Genomic DNA, 22,709 nt, shown 5'->3' on the forward strand with positions numbered 1-22,709 from the left:
AGAAGGGCAATTACTATGTGCAAACTATCTAGGGAGTGCCTGAGAGCTAAGAAAGCAGTTATTCTGGAGACCTGTGTTGTGGCGGATACATTCTATTATCTAGTTAGAGCTATAATACGTATAAAATTGAACCCCAAGATGCAGGACAGTTAGGACAACAAAGTGATCTTCCAGAAATCCAAGAAGGTTTATTAACACACAAGGCGGGTAAAAATTACACAAATAGAGGCTGCTAATTAACCAACAAAATAAAATGTTCAACCCTGACAAAAGGTGAAGGAATCCAAGGAGGTGAGACTGTGAGGATATACTCAAAAATATGAAGATGAATAAAGGAGTGAAATAATAAAAACCCAGGATACTCACAGGTCTTCATGGTCAAGGAAACACATGAAGCAAAAAAACAAACAGTAATTAATGAGACATGGGACTTGTCAGCAAAGTAAATGGACCCACAAAGTAAAAACAAATGGAGACTTACTGAACCAAACTGATGAGTGGCAGTTGGAATAATCAAAAACAGGACAAACCAGCTATCAAAGAAAAGTGAAATAATGAAACCGATCACAAGTGGGCGGTATAATAAAACAAACGCACCAGGAAACAAAATGCAAAAATGACTACAGTCAGCAAATATAAATAAACCCACAAAGAAACGGATAAAAGACTGAACACGAAGATGATCTAAACTCAGAATAACTGGCAACAAAGATCAACACAAAGACTCGGAATGAACTCAGGAAAACCTAACACCACACGGCAAAGAGGAAATAATATATAAATAAGATACACAAAACCCAGGGAATGGACAGGAAACAACACAACACTTCATATTTAATACTACCGAATGAAATAAAAAAATGTAAAAAAAAAAAAACCTGAAAATGCCTTTAATCTGTTGTGAACAAGTTTGTCTCATTTCCAAATGATCAAATTTTCATGCTTTTCAGATACTTTGATGCTTATTAAAGCAGCGCTGAAGGTATTGTTCCACAATGACATCACGTTGGGGACTGAGTTTTCCGCTGTGGCACAAACAGTTGTTTTTCTTTTCAGTTCAATTTATTTATACATAGTGGTGCAGCTTACCTAAAATTTCCATTAAAAAAAAAAAAGAGTTTATTTTGTGATAAAAGCATGGAATTTGGCACACATATTCTAAATTAACTAATGTTTATTTTCAGATATGGAGCCATCCTGAAGCTGACCTCTAATGAGCTACAGGGGTCAATAAAAATTAAACGGGTCAAAATCTAAAAATGCTCCAATCATGTTGAAAACTATACCACATTATTTGAATGATCATATCGATTCCAAAAAGGTATAGTTTGGACTATCTGTGACTGAATGTTCTGGAGTTATGGGGTAAAAACAGCAAAAATGGCTAGTGATCACTTTATATATTTCTTCTGTTTTTCTTGTTGCTTAATGCTGACAAGTTATAATGTTGGGGTTTTTTCCATCTGATTCTGTTTTTTCTCTCTGTTTGAAGTGCAGCTCCATCCAGAGATGGGTGTCTTCTTCTGCAAGCCTTCCGTCCCGTCATGAATTCCCAAAATTTCCTGTATATTCATATTGTAAATTGTGCTGGTAGCATGGCCCAAGCAGAGGGTCACCCTCTTGAGTCTGGTCTGCTTGAGGTTTCTTCCTCAAATCATCAGAGGGAGTTTTTCCTCAACAGTGTCACCTGTGTGCTTGATCCGGGGTTTGTTAAGGTTAGACCTTATTTGCGTGAAGCGCCTTGAGGCAACTTTGTTGTGATTTGGCGCTATATAAATGAAATTAATTAAATTGAAATTGAATCAACATCTTGTCAGTATCCAGTGTTTTTAAGTGTTCGCAAACTCTTCAGTAGATGTGGAAAGAAAAAATGTTAGTCTTTCAAAAACAGTTTTGTTTTCATTGGAAACCATTTGGGTTTTTGTGGCAAAATTAATTTCAAAGAATGAGGGATGTTCTTATTATGACGTTTTATTTCTGACCACTAGGTGTCAATAATGTTAGTTAAATGTGTGTAAGATGACATACGAGGTGGTAGAAGACAAGACTGTATATATATATATATATATATATATATATATAACAAATAATACATTTTTAATGCAAAGAATGTTTTATGATTTGCCCATTGAGTGTGTTCAATAAAATAACTCTTGTTTCTTGTAGACTATGGCTGCAATATTGATATTTTTGCTTTGAATAAAAAAAAAAAAAAAATGCATTAGGCATCAGATGCATTAAATAAAGGTCCAAACATTTTATTTATTTTATTTTTTGCAATATATTTTTCTTGCCTATTAAAAGCCATATTTATTGACTCTCATAAAAGAAAACATCTGCCTAAAATATTCACTAAAATGAGTGAATCCTACCTGTTGAAGAAGGTAAATGTGAAAATCTGTTGTCACACAGGTGCTTTCTGAAATATATTTCTAGACACATTTCTGGGTGTGGTGAATGACATTCCTTTGGGTAATTTTACAATATTTACTTGTATGTGTTCAAGAATAATTCTTTTCCAGTTCCTTGGAAGCAATTGAACTTGAACAAAATTGTGCCCACATTGATTTATTGGTTCACCGTGTCTGCTCTTGTTCTCAGTGATGATAGGAAAGATTACACCCTAATCTACCAGTTGATGCATTTGACCTTACATTTACGAAGGATGGGGATATCAAGGGCACCGACAAGCACTGTAGCAAGACCATCTATCCCACCGGTGACGTCATCATACCTTTAAGACAGCAGGATAGGGACAGGTTTGCTGTTACACATCCAGTGGGATAAACATCTTGTTGTTAGATGTGTCATAAACTCTTCAGTAGATGTTGGTAAGGTTAGACCTTACCCATGTGACGTGCCTTGAGACACTTGGCGCTATATAAATAAGATAAACTAGTTAATTAAATGTCACAGTCTTTCAAAAACGGTTATGTTTTCACTGGAAACCATTCAGGATGTCCCAATCAAGTAACAATCAAGTAATTTAATACTATCTGCCAGTACGGAGTAGACTATACATTTAGGCCATGGGACTGGACTCGGCATCCTTTAAAAATAGAATTGTTGGCTCTTTGTAGCAAAGCATCGCATAGATATGAAATGTGCTGCAACACTGCTGGTGAGCAATCAGGTCTGTTGAGAGTCCGTTGAGAGAAAGTTGCTTATACGATGGACTACAGATGGATCCATTGATTTTCAGGGGTGATAGTATTAAAGCTGATACCAATCAGCCAAAAAAATAAATAAAATAAACCTTTATCAGCCACAACCTAGATCCCCAGAAACCATCCCTAGCAACAGTGGTTCCAAGGGATGGTTTCTCAGTTCCTCGGGTACCAAAAACCTAAATGCGTTGTTTCGTATCACCAGAATGAACAAGTTAAATGCTCTCCTTTGGTTCTCAACATTGTCATCTCCTGGTTTGTTTTTGGTCTTATGTTGGGGGTCCGACAACTCCTTTTAAGGGGCCTCAGATAAACAGACTAAGCAAGGGGGTGTCAAAATGTCAAAGCAACATAAAATAGCCCCCCCCAATTTCCACCTAGCATCTTAGAATCCATTAGTGCTCCACACCCAAGCATTGGTGGTGGTAGTGCACCGTGTTGGTTTGCAAACCGCCAATAAACTCAACAAAAGAAGAAGAAGACTCATTGAGACCGAGCCAACTTTATTGGCAATTCAAGAACAACAAAATAACAATATTGATAATACAATCCAAACATAAAAGACATACACAAAATACACAGTAAACCATAAAGACACTGGGGAAAAAAAAAAAAAATTGAAAAACAAAAAGAACAAGAACAAGAGGTTACATGTACTCTAGGGGTTTTCGTTAAGCTTCCAATCGTTAACAAAATTATAGAATTTTATACTATTTTTCTTCTTCATAAATTTAAGTGATTGAAAGAATAGACAAAGCTCTTTGTGAAAAATGTTGAAGTTTGGTTTGGTCTTCATATATTTATTTTTCTGAATGGAAAAACTTTCCCATCATTAATAAAACATTCAAATTTAAAAATTGCAGTTAATCATCTATAGCTACGTATACCAAATAAGACACTCTCTTTGTCCAGAGAGAGGATTTGGTCCATCTCAAACATTATGGTACTGCTATAACGGACTAATGCAGCAGGTGGCAGCAAAGCACCAATAAGGATGCCAGCTGGCCGTAGGAGAAGAAGGTGGCGGTAATGCTCCATAGAAGCTGGTTGCGAACCGCCGTTAAACACGAAGAAGAAGAAGAAGACGACGACGACGGAAGTTGTGCTCTTGTGTGCATAATTTAACTTTTAAAACAGGTTTTAAAGTGTCATTGTGTTGACGTACATGTGCTGAGGTTTTAGTAACTGTTCAAACATTTGCTTTTTTGGTTTTCTAATCGTGATTTAAAGAAGAAACAAAAATATCGTGCTTTGGTGATGTTCGTTTGTTTCTTCCTGACTGCGGCTCTGAGTTCAGGTAAAAGTTTTAAAACTTCATCTGTTTTTCTTCATTTGCTCACTGTCCAGGTTATAAATACAGAAATGTTCCTAAACTGGTGGAAGCCTAAGTTATTTCAAGTTTAAATGACGATAAATCATTTTTTCAGAGACGGTTAAGAGTCTGTACTTCCGGGTTTGTTTGTTTGTTTGTTTGTTTATTTATTTATTTATTTGCGAAAAAAACAAACAAAACTTATTTTATATTTTTTATGTTACCAGTCCGTTTTTCTGCTGTTATTTTCCAGTAAAGTGTTCTGTGATTATATTTCACTCAGTGGTTTTCCATATATTTTTCTAAGCCTTGTTTTGAAGGCATTTCTTGGTACGTGACCCAAAAAAGTGTCTAAATGTAACACAAAACTTATTTCATTGGTTAGAGGTCGAAAAAACAAAGAAAATGAAACCAAGATTGTTAAATTTGGTTGAGAAACAATAAAGATAAAGAGTCATTCATCTTCATTGTTTTTCCACTTGAATGAGCCAAAAGCTGACAGGAAAATTTACCATATCCTCCTTATTTCTCAAGATATTGAATGAAATTTGTAATACAATGGGGAAATGGTGTGGGTAGGTCATTGCAGTAGCTTAGATATTAAACTAATGATTACTTAATTAACCAGTATAGTGAACAATGGATTTAGGTAGGATGATGGCATAATAAACAAATGCAACCCTTGAATAGAATAATGGTATGTCAAATAATAATGCAGATGCCTTAAAAGGCAGATGATGGGTGCCTCAATGCATTTCGCTTAGTATATCTTTGTGCGGCTCGGCCATAAAATGCTGTGATTTTTGCCATGAATGCATCAAAATATTACTAAGGCAAAGCCTTGGCTGGAACATTGATGTAATTATATCATGTCGATTGTGGGTGAAACACATAGTTCAAAATTGGTTGTATGTATGAAAGTAGTTTAAATAGACTGACACACTTTGCTAATGATAAACTATTGTAGACTTCAATGATACGTATACTCAACAAAAATATAAATGCAACACTTTTGGTTTTGCTCCCATTTTGTATGAGATGAACTCAAAGATCTAAAACTTTTTCCATATAAGCAATATCACCATTTCCCTCAAATATTGTTCACAAACCAGTCTAAATCTGTGATAGTGAGCACTTCTCCTTTGCTGAGATAATTCATCCCACCTCACAGGTGTGCCATATCAAGATGCTGATTAAACACCATGATTAGTGCACAGGTGTGCCTTAGACTGTCCACAATAAAAGGCCACTCTGAAAGGTGCAGTTTTATCACACAGCACAATGCCACAGATGTCGCAAGATTTGAGGGAGCGTGCAATTGGCATGCTGACAGCAGGAATGTCAACCAGAGCTGTTGCTCGTGTATTGAATGTTCATTTCTCTACCATAAGCCGTCTCCAAAGGCGTTTCAGAGAATTTGGCAGTACATCCAACCAGCCTCACAACCACAGACCACGTGTAACCACACCAGCCCAGGACCTCCACATCCAGCATGTTCACCTCCAAGATCGTCTGAGACCAGCCACTCGGACAGCTGCTGAAACAATCGGTTTGCATAACCAAAGAATTTCTGCACAAACTGTCAGAAACCGTCTCAGGGAAGCTCATCTGCATGCTCGTCGTCCTCATCGGGGTCTCGACCTGACTCCGGTTCGTCGTCGTAACCGACTTGAGTGGGCAAATGCTCACATTCGCTGGCGTTTGGCATGTTGGAGAGGTGTTCTCTTCACAGATGAATCCCGGTTCACACTGTCCAGGGCAGATGGCAGACAGCGTGTGTGGCGTCGTGTGGGTGAGCGGTTTTCTGATGTCAATGTTGTGGATCGAGTGGCCCATGGTGGCGGTGGGGTTATGGTATGGGCAGGAGTCTGTTATGGACGAAGAACACAGGTGCATTTTATTGATGGCATTTTGAATGCACAGAGATACCGTGACGAGATCCTGAGGCCCATTGTTGTGCCATACATCCAAGAACATCACCTCATGTTGCAGCAGGATAATGTACGGCCCCATGTTGTCCCGGACCTCCCCCCACCTCTGCCAAATCAATTCTTCTCCCATGATATTTTAGGTCACATAACGTGACCTTCGGTTCTAGGGGTGCTTTAGGTGGATGAGACGGACACTAACCTGATGTGGAAGCAACCCAAAAGTGATGTTCCACGGCTGTTGTGTTGTTTTGTTTGTTTTTTTGTTTTTTGATGCTGCCATATCAGTTCTTCACCCATGCTATTTTAGATCACATCATGTGATCTTCGCTTCTAGGGGTCCTTAAGGTGAATGAGGCACAGAAACAAACTGGAAGTGACGTGCCGCGAACTCTGAAGCTAGCACCAAGGCTAACTCCCCTCCGAATGTCCCCTCTGTCAAAACTTTCTGTCACAAACCGAACGTTAGGCTAATTCCTTCCACAAACAGGTGAGCATTAGCAGCACAAAGTCACTTAAAAAACAAATTTTAAAACGATAAAAGTATGGAATAAGGAAGAATATGTGTAATAGTCTCCCCTCTAGCCCTCCCAATCCTGTTGCACCAAAGTTTGAAAATAATAAATTCCTAATCCTACACTATAAAACTGCTGGCTGATTAAATACATAATGAGGTGCTCCAGCAATCAGAACAAATTTGTTCATTAAAAAAAAAAAAAAAAAACACTTTATTTTAGCAGTGTGTCTCTGTCATTGGTCAGTATAGGTCATGGGCTTGTAATTTGCCATTGATACGTAGATTATTAAACTACATAAACCACAACTACTAATCCTAACCTTAACCAAAACCACAACTACTAATCCTAACCTTAACCAAAACCACACTGTGCTACATACGATTAGAATTTGAGATCATCAATACAACTATGTACGAGTAGCCACTTCCTTTTAGCGTTCATCTGCATAATTAGAAACCAACTTTTTTTCATATAATGTCTAATAATGAGGTCCAGAATTATAGTAAATGACAGTATTTTATCTCAATGTCTTAAAAAGTTATTAGGGGGGAAAGAGTAAGGAGTTTAGGGTGTTAAACCTCTGACATATTAAAAAATATCACATGAATATTATAAAAAATTCATGAAAATACAAAACTTTAACAACTCTGGTTTGTGACACATTTTTAAGATGGTTTTGTGTTCGTGGGGTGGTGAAAGTAAAGTGCTTTGGGGGATGGAGGGTGTGTTCTTTTTTTTTTTTTTTTTTTTTTTTTTTTTTGTCATGTGAATCCTCACCACTCAGTGAAGGTACAAATCGGAGATTATGAAGGGTAACTGTCATAAACCAGTTATTCCGGAGGGGGGGGGGGGTAGCTTGTTCTTTTGTTGTTTATATGACTGTCTTCTGTAGAAATGTGTTTGCCACACTGACAGAATATCCCTGTGATTACGTCAGGGTTTTGGAAACTTAAAACTTGTTTTCCAACATGTCTAAAATTTTCCGTAGGGCAGGGCATCAGTATGCTTCAGACCACATTCAAAATCAGCCAAATCAAATCTGAGAAGGCAGGTTTAAACAATTCTGGACCACCTCTGAAAAGTTTTGTAAATTGGTATCTTGACGTTGGTGCACTGCCTACAGTCAGAAAGTTCTACTGTACTTCTGTAAAGGTGCGGAGCAGGTGACTTAGTGGATCGGAGTTGAACTACCAATTTGTAGATCAGGGTTCAACTTCAGGTGTGTGTTTCAAGCAAACACACATCATCGTCCAAATCCACCCAGCTGTAAATGGTACCTGCCTTAGCTTTCACATGTTGATTTTCAGTTTGACGGCTGTGTTAACAGATCAAAACTTTCACACTGCTAGCATCAGTGAAGCGTCCCACACGCGTTGTGCGTTACATGTACCTGCACCCATCTACGGAATAGACAAGGCGCCGTTATTTTCAGACATGCTGCAAGAAGCACGCAACTAAAATAGAGAGAAAAATGATGGCTAGACAATCATACTGACATCACGCCAGTAGCATTAAAATATAACGCAATGCTAAAATACCCTCGGCCGTATCAGCATAAAAATACGAAACAATGTGAATGTTTGACCTCTTAAAATGGGTCAAGGTTAGTCATCTTTGAACTTGTCCAAGGTCTGTGGCCCAAGAATGTTCCCTTTGAATTTGAAGACTGGCAGTAATAAGACTGGAATTATGCTGAGCACAGACAGACAGACGCAAGGCTTTCGCAATACCTGATGGCCATATTTTGGCCTTGGGTAATAAATAGCGCAATGAGCCATGAATAAAATATTATTATTGTTATTATTATATGAGAGACTGAAAAAGTCACGACCACTGTAAAATCACTTTCTGCTCTTTATTTTTCCTAATGCTCCTCAACTAAACTCACATGGAGTGTATTTGTATTAAGTTTATATATTATAAAGCATTCAACACAAGGTGTGCTTACAGGGAAGTGATGACTGAGTCAACTAAATGAGCCGGGTTTTCAAAAAATTAATTAAATAAAAATTGTGTGCACCCACACAAAAAAGCCCAAAGTGATCTGCGCCCTGTAAAAATCTTGTACAAAAAAAAAACGGCCATAGAAGATACTGAGTATGGTATAGAAGTTACTATCATAGACAAGTGATGTAGAAAGATTGAGCAGCGATGCAGCGCAAACCCAGCCGTTGTAAATACACACACATGACAGTGTGAGGCGTGTCCGATGTGACTCATACGTGATGCTTGCAGTGTGCATCAGGACTTCTTGCTTGTTCTGCTTTTTTAACGAACCTAAGTTGAAAGTTGACCAAGTTTTCCTCTAAATTTTCCATTCCTCTAAATTTGGACCAATCTATGGCTAATGTTGAAATTGGCATGTCTACAACAAGGAAAGGTGTCACCATAGTTTCTCCTTCTTCAAGATATTCTTAATCTCAAATAAATGAATAAATAGTTGAGTTTCATAATTTTGATTATAGTTGTTTCAGTTCTCAGTTTATATGCCAAGATTACAAATGTCATTGAGAATTTGGGGTAGTTTGGAAATGTTTTGTGCTATTTTTGGAAATTGATATATTGGAGTGCAAAGTGCGTGCACTAACCTAAGGTGACTGTGTCTTTCATAGTAGGTCTCTTTTGAGGATCCTTGGCTACTGCAAATCTGAGGCCATGGCCATTGTGTCAAATAAACTGTTTAGTTTGGAGACTAAGTTGTGGAGGAGTTGGAATGAATGAATTACTATAAATGACAATTTGAACCCTTGTTTCACAACTGTTTTAATCCCTGAGTTCAACCGCAAGGTTCAGCATGTTAAGAAAAGCGTAGGAGTGGTTTAGTGTTTCTCCAAATAAGATGAATCCCAAATCAAATTTTTAACCTCTGTGTTTTCTTTAGTCTTAGGGAAATCATCGTTGGATGGTTCATCACAGAAGATTTGGGCCTTTGTTGGTGAGGATGTCATGTTACCATGCCTCTTCAATGGAACCCTTGCAAATAATATTGCAACAGTGGAGTGGTCCAAGAAAGGCCTTAATCCAAACATTGTCTTCCTTTACCGCGATGGCTGTGAGACTTATGACATGAAGCATCCAGGTTTTCACTACAGAACAAGTATCACCTTGACTAAACTTAATGAAGGGAATGTCTCCTTGATGATCTTGAACCTGAAGCTATCTGATTCTGGGATATACACTTGCATGAAGCACTGGGATGGTGACATCCGAATTCAGGACACAGTGGAACTTCTTGTAGGTAAGATTAATAGATTTGTTGGATTTCAAAATAAATCACTTTAAGTTGTTGACAGTCATTACAGTTGTGAATGACATTTTACGTTTCAAGTCTTACTTGTCCCTGTTAATCTGAGCCTGGCACATAATCAGTACAATGCTTTGCGATCAGCCTAGTATGACCCAAGAACCAAACCAATTTACAACCCTAATGCCGTTGAAGTTGGGACGTTGTGTAAAATGTAAATAAAAACAGAATACAATGATTTGCAAATCTTCTTCAACCTGTATTCAACTGAATACACCACAAAGACAAGATATTTAATGTTCAAACTGATAAACGTTCTTGTTTTGTGCAAATATTTGCTCATTTTGAAATGGATGCCTGCAACACATTTCAAAAAAGTTGGGACAGTGGTATGTTTACCACTGTGTTACATCACCTTTCCTTCTAACAACACTCAATAAGCATTTGGGAACTGAGGACACTAACTGTTGAAGCTTTGTAGGTGGATTTCTTTCCCATTCTTGCTTGATGTACGACTTCGGTTGTTCAACAGTCCGGGGTCTTTGTTGCCGTATTTTGCGCTTCGTAATGCGCCACACATTTTCAATGGGCGACAGGTCTGGACTGCCGGCAGGCCAGTCTCGTACCTGCTAGGCCTGGGCCGGTATAAGATTTGGACGGTATGATAACTGTGGGCAAAAATATATCGGTTTCACTGTATTATGTATAGCTTTAAAATGTGCTTTAACAACATTATGGCTATTTGCATATGAAGCGCGTGTGATTCAGGCGCACTAATTGATGCGATGTCTACCGCTACGAGCACTATACCACTGATAAATTTAGAGAAAATACCAAAATGATCATCTCTCTTTTAGACATGTAGCATCTGCCCCGTGGGAAACATGACTGACTTGCTTCGGGAGAAACGTGATTGGAATATCGTCCGGAACTCTGGATGCTCAATGCTTGGCCTAGCTTCACCAACAAAGTGCTTAGAATAGATGTATTTGTCCTTCTTGACATGTTTGTTGAAGAAATTTGGTCGACCACAAGCACGACTCGAGTCCACCGCTTGTACTTCTCAGTGGTTTCAACGATGGGATAAAGTTTACTCCTTCCATGTAATCCTTTGTGGGCATCTTGAATCGCTCCGAGTCCGACACAGGCCACAGCTATGGTGCTTTGTTGCCACCGTTTTTGGTTTGAAGGGCTATTCCGTGGAAAATAAAAACGAAAAAGCTGACAGTCCTTTCAGGACGGAGGGAGGGAAAAGTTCAGCGCAGGCTTCGCCTCCTTCAGCCATGATGCAGAGCTAGGTAACATTAGCTGCCCGGTTGTAAACAGAGACCGAGGTGCGCGCCAGGGGGAAGGGCAGCAAAAGCCACCTCCGCTCTGCCTGTCAAGAATTCTCGTAAGCCGCTCATACTGTAGGGATGGTATAACAGAAAATTTTAGTGGTTTTCATACCGTGGTACACTGTGAAACCGGTTGGCAGCCCATGTCTAGTACCCGCACTCTTTTACTACAAAATCACGCTGTTGTAACACGTGCAGAATGTGGCTTGGCATTGTCTTGCTGAAATAAACGGACGTCCCTGAAAAAGACGTTGCTTGGATGGCAGCATGTGTTGCTCCAAAACCTGGATGTACCTTTCAGCATTGATGGTGCCATCACAGATGTGTAAGTTACCCATGCCATGGGCACTAACACACCCCCATACCATCACAGATACTGGCTTTTGAACTTTGCGCTGGTAACAATCTGGATGGTCTTTTTCTTCTTTTGTCCGGAGGTCACAACGTCCATGATTTCCAAAAACAGTTTGAAATGTGGACTCATCAGACCACAGCACACTTTTCCACTTTACATCTGTCCATTTAAAATGAGCTTAGGCCCAGAGAAGGCGGTGGCGTTTCTGGATGTTGTTGATGTATGGGTTTCGCTTTGCATGGTAGAGTTTTAACTTGTACTTACAGATGTAGCGACGAACTGTGTTAACTGACAATGGTTTTCTGAAGTGTTCCTGAGCCCAAGGTGTAAGATCCTTTACACAATGATATCGGTTTTTAATGCAGTGCCGCCTGAGGGATTGAAGGTCACGGGCATTCAGTGTTGGTTTTCAGCCTTGCCGCTTACGTGACGAAAGTTCTCCAGATTCTGTGAATGTTCTGATTATATTATGGACTGTAGATGATGGAATCCCTAAATTCCTTGAAATTGAACATTGAGAAGCATTGTTCTTAAACTGTTAGACTATTTTTTTTCACACAGTTTTTCACAAAGTAGTGATTCTTGCCCCGTCTTTGCTTGTGAATGGCTGAGCCGTTTGTCAATCATGACACTCACCTGTTTCCAATTAACCTGTTCACTTGTGGAATGTTCCAAGCAGGTGTTCTTTGAGCATTCATCAACTTTCCCAGTCTTTTGTTGCCCCTATCTCAGCTTTTTAAAATGTGTTGCGAGCAGATATTTGCACAAAAACATAAAAGTCTTATCAGTTTGAACATTAAATATCTTGTCTTTGTGGTGTATTCAATTTAATATAGGTTGAAGAGGATTTGCAGATAATTGTATTCTGTTTTATTTACATTTCACACAACGTCCCAACTTCACTGGAATTGGCATTGTATTCTATATGGATTTGTTCAAATCCAAAGCTTTGGTTGTCTCCGCCCTGATCTGCTGTGATTATTATTAGGACCAGGCCATACCTGGACCAGTTGTTTGAAGCTTTAGACCAAACTCTCATCTAACTTCTTCCTTTAGACAGTTGGCCAAATATGACAGACAGTGTTTGGGACCAAATGTACGCCCTGAACTTTATCCTGCCAGATTCAGTCAGGTTTAAGACAAATTTAGCATCATGCCTTCAGGCCTGATCCTGTTCGATTTAGCCTAATCAAACAATTCTTCTCTTTATTTCAGGATTGATTCTGAACATGGTGGTGTTTGTTCACAACTCAGGCCAAATCTCCTGATATAGTTTCAGGCCTCATGATTCTGCTAGTCCTTGGGAAAAGCAATTATCTTACCTCACCACTGGGGTGAACGTGATAGACTTTCTCCCTAGTTTGGCCGCTTCCTGGATAACAACTTAACAGTCACTGAAAGTGAACGTATTTGTACAGTCAGGATTTGTCCAACAAACATTAGTGTAGCTGATGAGTCACTAACCGGTCCTCAATGATCCCACACACGCTGTCCTTTGAAATTCTTCCTCAGTGATTTTCCTGTGTTACAACATGGGCTGTCTTGTTTTCACAGATTCTAAGCCAAAGCTATCAGTCATTCCGGCTGAGACTGGAGCTATGACTGTGGTGTGTGAGGCCCTCTACTGGCTGTCTGAGCCTGAGATCCAGATTCTAAACGATATGGGGAACAACGTCTGTGATAAGGTCCAACAAACTGCTCGAGATTCCAGTGGGCATTTCAATAGGAGCTGCAGCGTGACTGTGATGTCTAACACCAACAGGTTCAGTCCCACCCAAGCATGAACTCATTAACCTCTTGGGTTCAGGAGTCATGGTTGTAAGGTCAAATATTTTGCCCAATCCAAATACGGAGAAAATTTAGTGAAGCTTATAGCTCATGAATCAGAGTTGATAGAACTTGCAATGACCCAATGGTCACATTATCTACTAATGAGGGCGACAAGCAGTTGACCTTTGTTGCTGGTGTGGCCAGCTCGTGGTTACTTGGTGTTAAATTGCACATTGTAAGTGGTGCAGGTCTTGGCCTCAACTTTATCTAAATTCTGGGTCTGTTAGTAAAGCTTAGGGCCAGAGGCTGTCGATCACTTTAGTATTTTCTCTGCTTTCCTGTTGCTCAATGCTGAGGAATTTTACCTTAGGTGTAGTTTTTCTGGCCAACTGATTCTGCTTCTCTCTCTCTCTCTGAGGTGCGGATGACATCACAATGTCAAGTGCTGGGATCGACGACTGCATCATTTCTGAAATGGACATGGAACACACCTTGCTGCGGGAGCAGGCTCACTGAATGGCATGATGGAAGACCCCGTCTGTGGAATGGACGCCTGCATGGGCTTCTCATCAAATTCACCTGTTGTTGTTTCTGTTTTGTTAAACTTTGCAAAATCTTGTAATTGTTAGAATGGTCTAAGCAGTGGGTCACCCCTCTGAGTCTGGTCTGCTTGAGGTTTTTTTCTGAAATCATCAGAGGGAGTTTTTCTTTACCACTGGCGCCTGTGTGCTTGCTCTGGGGGTTGGTAATACTAGGGGAGCTACGACCACGACCTTTACACCCGCCCCAAGATTAAACCAAATCAACTTTTTTAGGTTCCTTAGATGACCCCAAAACACAATCAGGATGTTCCCAAAAATAAAAACTGGCCTCAAGCCAGTTATCCAAGATGGCCACCAAAATGGGGTTTTTCACTAAAACACCTTTAAACAACATATAAACAACTTAAATATCACAGAGATTCAATGGGAAGACCATTGCAGGCCACAGCAAACTCATTTGTGCCTAAACTAAATTCATTCATGGGTTTTTAAGATCCAGAATGGCCACCAATAGACCCTTATCATTAAAATACATAGTAAGAAGTCATTTATATGTTGTTTAAAGGTATTTTAGAGAGGAAAAACCCTATTTTGGCGGCCATCTTGGACGCTATTTTGGATAACTGGCTTGAGGCCAGTTTATATTTTTTTCAGGAACATCCTGATTGTGTTTTGGGGTCATCTAAGGAACCTAAAAAAGTTCGTTTGGCTTAGTTAGCCCTGGGAGAGGGTGCAAAGGTAGTGGTCGTAGCTGCCCTAGTATAAGGTTAGACCTTACTTGCATGAAACGCTTTGAGGCAGCTTTGTTGTGATTTGGTACTATATAAACCAAATAAAGTGAATGTTTAATCGATTAAAAACCTTTTAGCTTTAGGTGTTTATTTCTCGATAAGTTTTACAAAATATGAGGCAAAATGCTAAGCAGAATATATTTATAGAGAAATACAGCTGTTTTCCGCCATCGCGTGACTTCACGCTACCTTAACATTGAATTAAAATGGACTTTTCACCAATTTTGGTGCCTCCAAGCTGGCAGCAGAATGACCGTTGTGTCATCACTGCAAAACACTCACTGATTGGACATGAATGGCTCCACTCTTCTCTTTGCTTCTGTCGCTTGTAGCTTGTCTGACCGCGGGGTTAGATGTAAATAGGAAGTCCCGTGGGGACTTTCAAAATATACCACTGAATTTGACTTCTACGTTGGAAATCCATGTGGCTCATGCATCGATTAGTGTTTGATTGGTTGAGATGTGAATCAGATCTGGTCAGCGATGATCTAAACTGTTTGGGTTGGTTCTTCATCAGAGCCAAATGGACGTCTGCTCGTTGTGGCTTCTATGTATTATAAAGTTCCATGGCTCTCTTACGACTCTTTGAGAGGACTCTGTTTTCTTTTGTCACCTGCAGTGAAATGAAATGTGTTGTTCGCCAGCCAGATACCAACCAGACCAGGACCACAAAGACCTACGTACCAGGTGACCTGCACTCACTGTAAAATCCTGGGTTCTTACTTGGGCGAGCCCTCCACAAGATTGCGATGTATTTACGCTATGTAACATTATTGGTATCTTTATTCAAACGGACAACTTCAAATATTCAACTTCCTACTGAGGGGAAAAAAAAATTAAGAGCCAAGACAATTTCCTCTTCAGTAAATTGAAAACACAGTTCACCAACATGGTGCTCCAAATAAACAAAATCTTCTCATCATTCTTGATCTCAAACTTTTAGAAGGCATACTTGGTTTCTGCCTTTTTTTTGGCCCTTATTTCATCACTTACGTGAGCTTCATGTTGATCTCTTCTTCTTCTTCCTAAAATATTTTAATGCAGCATATGAATGGCAGGAGATCCAGTGACCACTGGGTGGTTCTGTATCTCAGCATTTGGTACTTGGTATTTTAGCTGTCTTCATGATGCTTCTGTTTTTGTTTTTGCAGCATTCATACATGAAAACAGCAAAATGAAAGAGCTGAAACCTGAAAGTACGTATGGATTCTAGGGCTGTAAATTTGTGTCCTTTCATTTCTAGCATGTTTTTTTTGTTGTTGTTGTTAGTAGTAGTTCACTGTGTAACAAGCCTACGAGCCATTTAAGGTTACGGTTTGCAAAAGATGAGACTAACGCGGCTGTTAGTTACGATGATATCTGTGATCCTAAGATTGCGAAGGCTGTGATGACAAAGATGATGAAGATTGTGGTTATGAAATGTGCATCAGTTGTGACTTTTTTTTTTTTAGTGTGTATACACACACACACAGTGGCCTCCAAAAGTATTAGAATAGTTGATGTTTCACACGTTTTAATTTGTTTATGCTATTTCAAATACAAATAAAACACAATGCTAAAGCTTTATAACCTTTATAATTTGCAGTTGTTTAATTGTTATTCTGTCAATCGGTCCATCAAAAACAAGATTTCCGTTTTAACGGCGTGTACGGGAGGCCTTGCATGTCTGCATATATGAGCTTTTGAGAAGAGCGGAAGTTGTGCAATTCAAGGAATACAGTAAAACTCGCCTAAACCGTCATCGTTTAAACTGGATATTTGCACTCACCGGACAAAAACAAAAGTCCCAATGCTTTTGTATGGTTTACCATGTAATAAACACTGTTTATAACGGATTTTCTACATCGTATTTTTGCTCACATCGGACAAAACGGCCTGTCTGAGACCGTAGCCTGACGTGCACCTTCTAAATCAGAGATGCAAAGGCTGTGATTTCTCACTTTTCACTCCATCTCCTGTCATGTTTTAAGTTTTTGCAGTGCACACGCCAATTTGGATCAAATACGTTTGGCAGAAAAGTCAGCAAAATATGACAAAGTCAGAAAATGATGCTGAAATGACCTGAAATTCATGGAGGAAATTATACACCTTACCTTTGATTTGGAGGTACAGTAAATGAAGAAGAGCTAGTTAAGGGATAAATTCAGAGAAAGTATAATCCAGAGAAATTGCATAAAGACATGACAGAATTTTAAACTGTTGCGCACATCGTCATTGCATGGCACGGAGCTGCAGAGGATTTTAAGGTACATTTCACGGCGGACTTAGAAAAGAAGAGTGACTCATCCAAATGTCGTTTTTTTTTTTTTTTTTTTTTTTTTTTAATGGACGTAATGCCCGCCGCTTATTTAAGGCAGGCGTTTACTCTTCTGAGGAATTTTTGACCCTGTCGTTAATTTAGGAAGGTCCCGATTCAGGTTTCCCCGTAAATAGTTCGGCGCCTCCTGACTGTAACTAATCTGTTACGTAAATATAACAGATTTTGTCCGTTTTATTCATATAACTGATTTAATTTATAACGGACAAAATTCGCTGGTCCATCTGAATCTGTTATATACAAGTTTTGTTGTAGTTGTAAATAACCCTCTTGTGCATTTGCAGTTATTAATGAGACAAATTGAACTCCATAAGAAGTTAGCTTTGAGTTGGCGTGCACGCTAACATCCGCAAATTGTCTTGTAAATCAGTTCAGAGGTTCCAAAAACAGCGTTGTCAGTTTTAGAAGATTTTATTTCTCGCTAGCCTTTACATAATATATGAGAGGTGTTATTTCTCGCCCAAAACAAAGCAAAGTTAGCAGCTAGTAAAACAAGGAAGTGACAACACCAGGCTAATTTCCGCTAAATATTTTGTAAATCCTTCCACGTGTTGTCAGGTTACAGAAACAGCATTTTCAGTTTTGGAATTGTTTATTTCTCGCTAGCTTTTACATAATATATGAGAAAGGTGTTATTTCTAGCCAAAAATTACTCTATGGTAAATCTGTGTGGAGTAGACAGTTCTCAAAAACTGAGTGACTGCAAGAAGGAGCAGAGTGAGGAAAGCCACCAAGACACCCAGAAGACATTATAGGCTTCTCTGGTTGTGACTGGAGAAACTGCGCATACTAGTGAATATTTTGCATTTTGTATCACGAGTTATACAACTTTGTGATGAAGTGAAAGATATAGAGGAGGATTTTCTTTCATTAAAACATCAAATCTAGGCTTGAATCTCAGATGTACCTTCTGGCAATTTTTAAGTAAATTTAAAATTTTCATAAAATGAAGACCTGAAAGTTTGAGAATCCTTTATTTGTATGAACTGGTAGATTTAAATATTTCTTAAGCTAGCAGAACCCTAACCCTAAAAATGATTAATTTAATTGTACACAGATTCAACTTTGAGTCAATGTCCTCATCTGTGTAACGGCGACTGTTGGTCAGAGTGAGCCTTCTCAATAAGTTTTTGCAGTAATGCATTGGTTATTTAGTGAGTTACTTGTTAATAACCACACAGAAATATAACCACATAGATTTGGCCAAAGATCCAGAACAAAATTACGATTTGAATTCAACAGTTTTTAAATTATGTTAAGGATTTTCATCCGATTTATTTAGGGGGGGGAAAAAAAAATTAAGCTGTTAATTTCGACTTGCCCTGATTTATTACGATTTCACGGAATAATAATTGAACAAAAAGATGACCAAATTAAAGATAAATATGTTGTTTTAATGTGTTTTCATTTCAGATCAATGTGTGGGGTTGATATTTGCTGTGGCAGTAGAAAGTTTTTTATTGGTGATTGGCTCAATCGTATTTGTCTGGAAACACTGCTCCAAGTGTGGTAAGTCTGAAACACTGTGTTTATGCCATTTGAGGTTTTAGAATGTTAAACACTTTCGGCTGTTGTTGTTTGTTTGTTTTTTTTGTTTTTTTTAATTAAATGAGGAATAATTTGCAGCATTTTACCCAAAAACAAAGATGGTCATCCTTGCTTAGAAGGATGTTTCAGGTGCTTGCCTACATCAGCCTCAGTTTCCTCCTAGTGAATTGTGGCATTCCTCAGGGATGTGTTCTGGATCGTGGGTTGGGTTGTGTAAAAGCAGCAGCGTGAGAGCCTTTGTTAGGTAAGAAAGGTTTACTGACCTTGACTTTGTGGGTGAGACTTCTTTGCGTTTGCGGACTTTGTTCCGGATTGTGACCAGCAGAAGTGTACCTGTATACTTTGAAAATGTCAGACTTGTAGAAACATTCACGTATCTCAGCAGTAGAGTTGGGACAGTTGAGCCAAACCTCGAGCAATTTGTCGGATCTCTGCAGAGTGTAGGTTGGCTCGAGTGCTGAAATCCTTAATCGAGTGTAGAAATTCCGCTGCCCCGCCTACATTCATTGTAAGTGTGTATGCTGATTTCTGCACTGGTCTGGTCAATTTTGAAGACTCTAAACAATGTGAATTTGACAATCTCTGTGGTGGCAAAGCGACATTGTGCCATTGCTTAAGGAGAGCCCTGGCCTTTGTTGTTTAAAAACGCAAAAGAATACCTTACTAAAATAACTGATACCTGCAGCCCTACTTTGGTGGCATCAGCCATATTTTAAGCTGTGGTCTGCTGGGGCTGTGGAAGTTCTGAGCGGGACAGGAAGAGACTCAACAGATTAGTCAGAAGGGCTGGCTCTGTCCTATAATGTACTCTGGACCCCATAGAGATGGTGGGTGAGAGGAGGATGTTTGCTAAGCTGACATCAGTTAAGGACAACCCCTCTCACCCCTTACGTAAGACTGTGGGAGCCTTCAGCAGCTCCTTCAGTAATAGATTGCTGCACCCTCAGTGCAAAACACAATGCCTCTACGGTCATTTAATCCAACTGCAGTCAGACTGTACAGTATAATACCTCAAAATGTTTCTCGAACCATAATCACCTGTTTTTGCACTATTAACTACGTATACATACACTTTTTGTGCTTTATTACATGCAAAACTGTGCAATTTATCCTGTGCAATAATTTTATCATATCTGTACATAATTACACTCATGATATTCTAGTTTTCGCATAATCTGTTCACATATTTATGCGCCCACCAGCAAACATCGCATTATAAATATATTTTTCTTTTCTTTACTACTGTACGACTCCTGCTGCTACAATAAGTGATTTGTCCCCACTGTGGGATCAATAAAGTTTCTTATGTTACTTTGGAGAGATGGGGATGAACCAGTTCTCTGCCTGCATGGTTACCACCAAATCTCACACACTCCAAACCTGTAGTAAGACACACGTGCCGTAAGATGGGAGATAAAGTGCAAGCAAACCTTTATTGAATGAAGTCGTAATGATACGTTGAATCAACATGGAAAATAATTAGAATTTCTGTACAAGGCAGACAGGGGTGTAATCTATTATATCACCACAAGAGGGTAGTGTAAACAATCCCAGCTGCTCGACTTGTTGACTGACTTGATCACTAGGGGGCAGTAATGCACCAAACTGTGGCAGTTAATGAACTGGCAAGGAACACTGACAATCACTCAGTTGTCTCTAAGAAATAATTAATATCACTTTTTTTTCCTTCTTCTTCATTCCCCCCCCCCCCCCCCCACACACACACACACACACACAACAGGTGCACAAAAAGTGCCGTTACCCACGCAGCAATCACTTGGTAAAAGCTGCAATCCGAAGGAAAATCAGTTGCTCCTTCCATGTGTGGATGAGGACAACAATAAAAACGCTACAATTGAAGAGCAGAGACAGGAAATTGCAAAACTCAAGGTGGACCTTTGTGAGAGAGATCAGACCATCAGCCGGCTGACTCAGGAACGGGACGCTTTAAAAGCCAAACAGAGCCCCACCTGCCAACTTGACCAGCCAATGATTCCTCTTCATAGATCATCATCAACAATCAAACCCAACCAGGGCAGAGTGTCCAGGAACACACGCAACCTCAAGTCCCCGTCCCATAACACTCAACCACCCCGGAGTGACCTACCTCACGGCGACCACCCAAATGTCTCAGTACAAAGCTCTGAGTTAGCACATGAATGCAACCACCAGCACCAAATACGTAGACGTATGAGCACTTGGCCCGCCTTTCCTGCATTAAGCGCCGACCCGCTGTCCAATCCGTCAGGCTACGCTTCTGGTAAAAAGCCAGCCCAGATTCCCCGTTCAATATCCGTCCATTCCTCACAGTCTGGTCCAACCACTAGGATTCTGCGGCATTCACCCATCACCCCAACGTCACCACTGCACAATAACCCCTATAGTCCGCTGGCAGAATCAAACGAAGAATACCTCTCATAAGTGCCGCTTTTTTCTTTTTAATACCTTTTGTTGCCTTGTTTGCACCTCCACCAAATTATTTGTTTCACCCTGTTTGTTCTTGTACTGTGTGTGTGTGTGTGTGTGTGTGTGTGTGTGTAAGAACATATCAAGTCAAACCTTGGTATCTAAACACTAAAGAAAGACAAGTTGACTTTGGGTGTGTTGCAGTTTGAATTGTGGCCACCAATCAATCAATCAACTTTTTTCTTGTATAGCGCCAAATCACAACAAACAGTTGCCCCAAGGCGCTCCACATTGCAAGGCAAGGCCATACAATAATTATGAAACACAGTCTACGTCTAAAGCAACATAACCAAGGGATGGTCCAGGGTCACCCGATCCAGCCCTAACTATAAGCCTTAGCGAAAAGGAAAGTTTTAAGCCTAATCTTAAAAGTAGAGAGGGTATCTGTCTCCCTGATCTGAATTGGGAGCTGGTTCCACAGGAGAGGAGCCTGAAAGCTGAAGGCTCTGCCTCCCATTCTACTCTTACAAACCCTAGGAACTACAAGTAAGCCCGCAGTCTGAGAGCGAAGCGCTCTAATGGGGTAATATGGTACTATGAGGTCCCTAAGATAAGATGGGACCTGATTATTCAAAACCTTATAAGTAAGAAGAAGAATTTTAAATTCTATTCTAGCATTAACAGGAAGCCAATGAAGGGAGGCCAACACGGGTGAGATATGCTCTCTCCTGCTAGTCCCCGTCAGTACTCTAGCTGCAGCATTCTGAACCAACTGAAGGCTTTTTAGGGAACTTTTAGGACAACCTGATAATAATGAATTACAATAGTCCAGCCTAGAGGAAACAAATGCATGAATTAGTTTTTCAGCATCACTCTGAGACAAGACCTTTCTGATTTTAGAGATATTGCGTAAATGCAAAAGGCAGTCCTACATATTTGTTTAATATGCGCTTTGAATGACATATCCTGATCAAAAATAACTCCAAGATTCTCACAGTATTACTAGAGATCAGGGAAATGCCATCCAGAGTAACGATCTGGTTAGACACCATGCTTCTAAGATTTGTGGGGCCAAGTACAATAACTTCAGTTTTATCTGAGTTTAAAAGCAGGAAATTAGAGGTCATCCATGTCTTTATGTCTGTAAGACAATCCTGCAGTTTAGCTAATTGGTGCGTATCCTCTGGCTTCATGGATAGATAAAGCTGGGTATCATCTGCGTAACAATGAAAATTTAAGCAATACCGTCTAATAATACTGCCCAAGGGAAGCATGTATAAAGTGAATAAAATTGGTCCTAGCACAGAACCTTGTGGAACTCCATAATTAACTTTAGTCTGTGAAGAAGATTCCCCATTTACATGAACAAATTGTAATCTATTAGACAAATATGATTCAAACCACCGCAGCGCAATGCCTTTAATACCTATGACATGCTCTAATCTCTGTAATAAAATTTTATGGTCAACAGTAT

The 22,709-nt window shown here is 39.5% G+C and overlaps 1 protein-coding gene across 1 annotated transcript; it reads left to right on the forward strand.

Moving 5' to 3' along the window:
- The first annotated feature begins 4,228 nt into the window (after positions 1 to 4,228).
- LOC117505477 lies at positions 4,229 to 21,422 on the forward strand. The gene is made up of 7 exons (XM_034165144.1): positions 4,229 to 4,464; positions 9,807 to 10,163; positions 13,416 to 13,623; positions 15,584 to 15,651; positions 16,116 to 16,160; positions 18,695 to 18,790; positions 20,571 to 21,422. The coding sequence occupies exons 1-7, from the start codon at positions 4,425 to 4,427 to the stop codon at positions 21,248 to 21,250; spliced, it is 1,494 nt and encodes a 497-aa protein (XP_034021035.1). The 5' UTR covers positions 4,229 to 4,424; the 3' UTR covers positions 21,251 to 21,422.
- Positions 21,423 to 22,709: the final 1,287 nt, after the last annotated feature.

The sequence above is a fragment of the Thalassophryne amazonica genome, chromosome 23 (assembly GCF_902500255.1).
Source record: "Thalassophryne amazonica chromosome 23, fThaAma1.1, whole genome shotgun sequence".
Taxonomy (NCBI): domain Eukaryota; kingdom Metazoa; phylum Chordata; class Actinopteri; order Batrachoidiformes; family Batrachoididae; genus Thalassophryne; species Thalassophryne amazonica.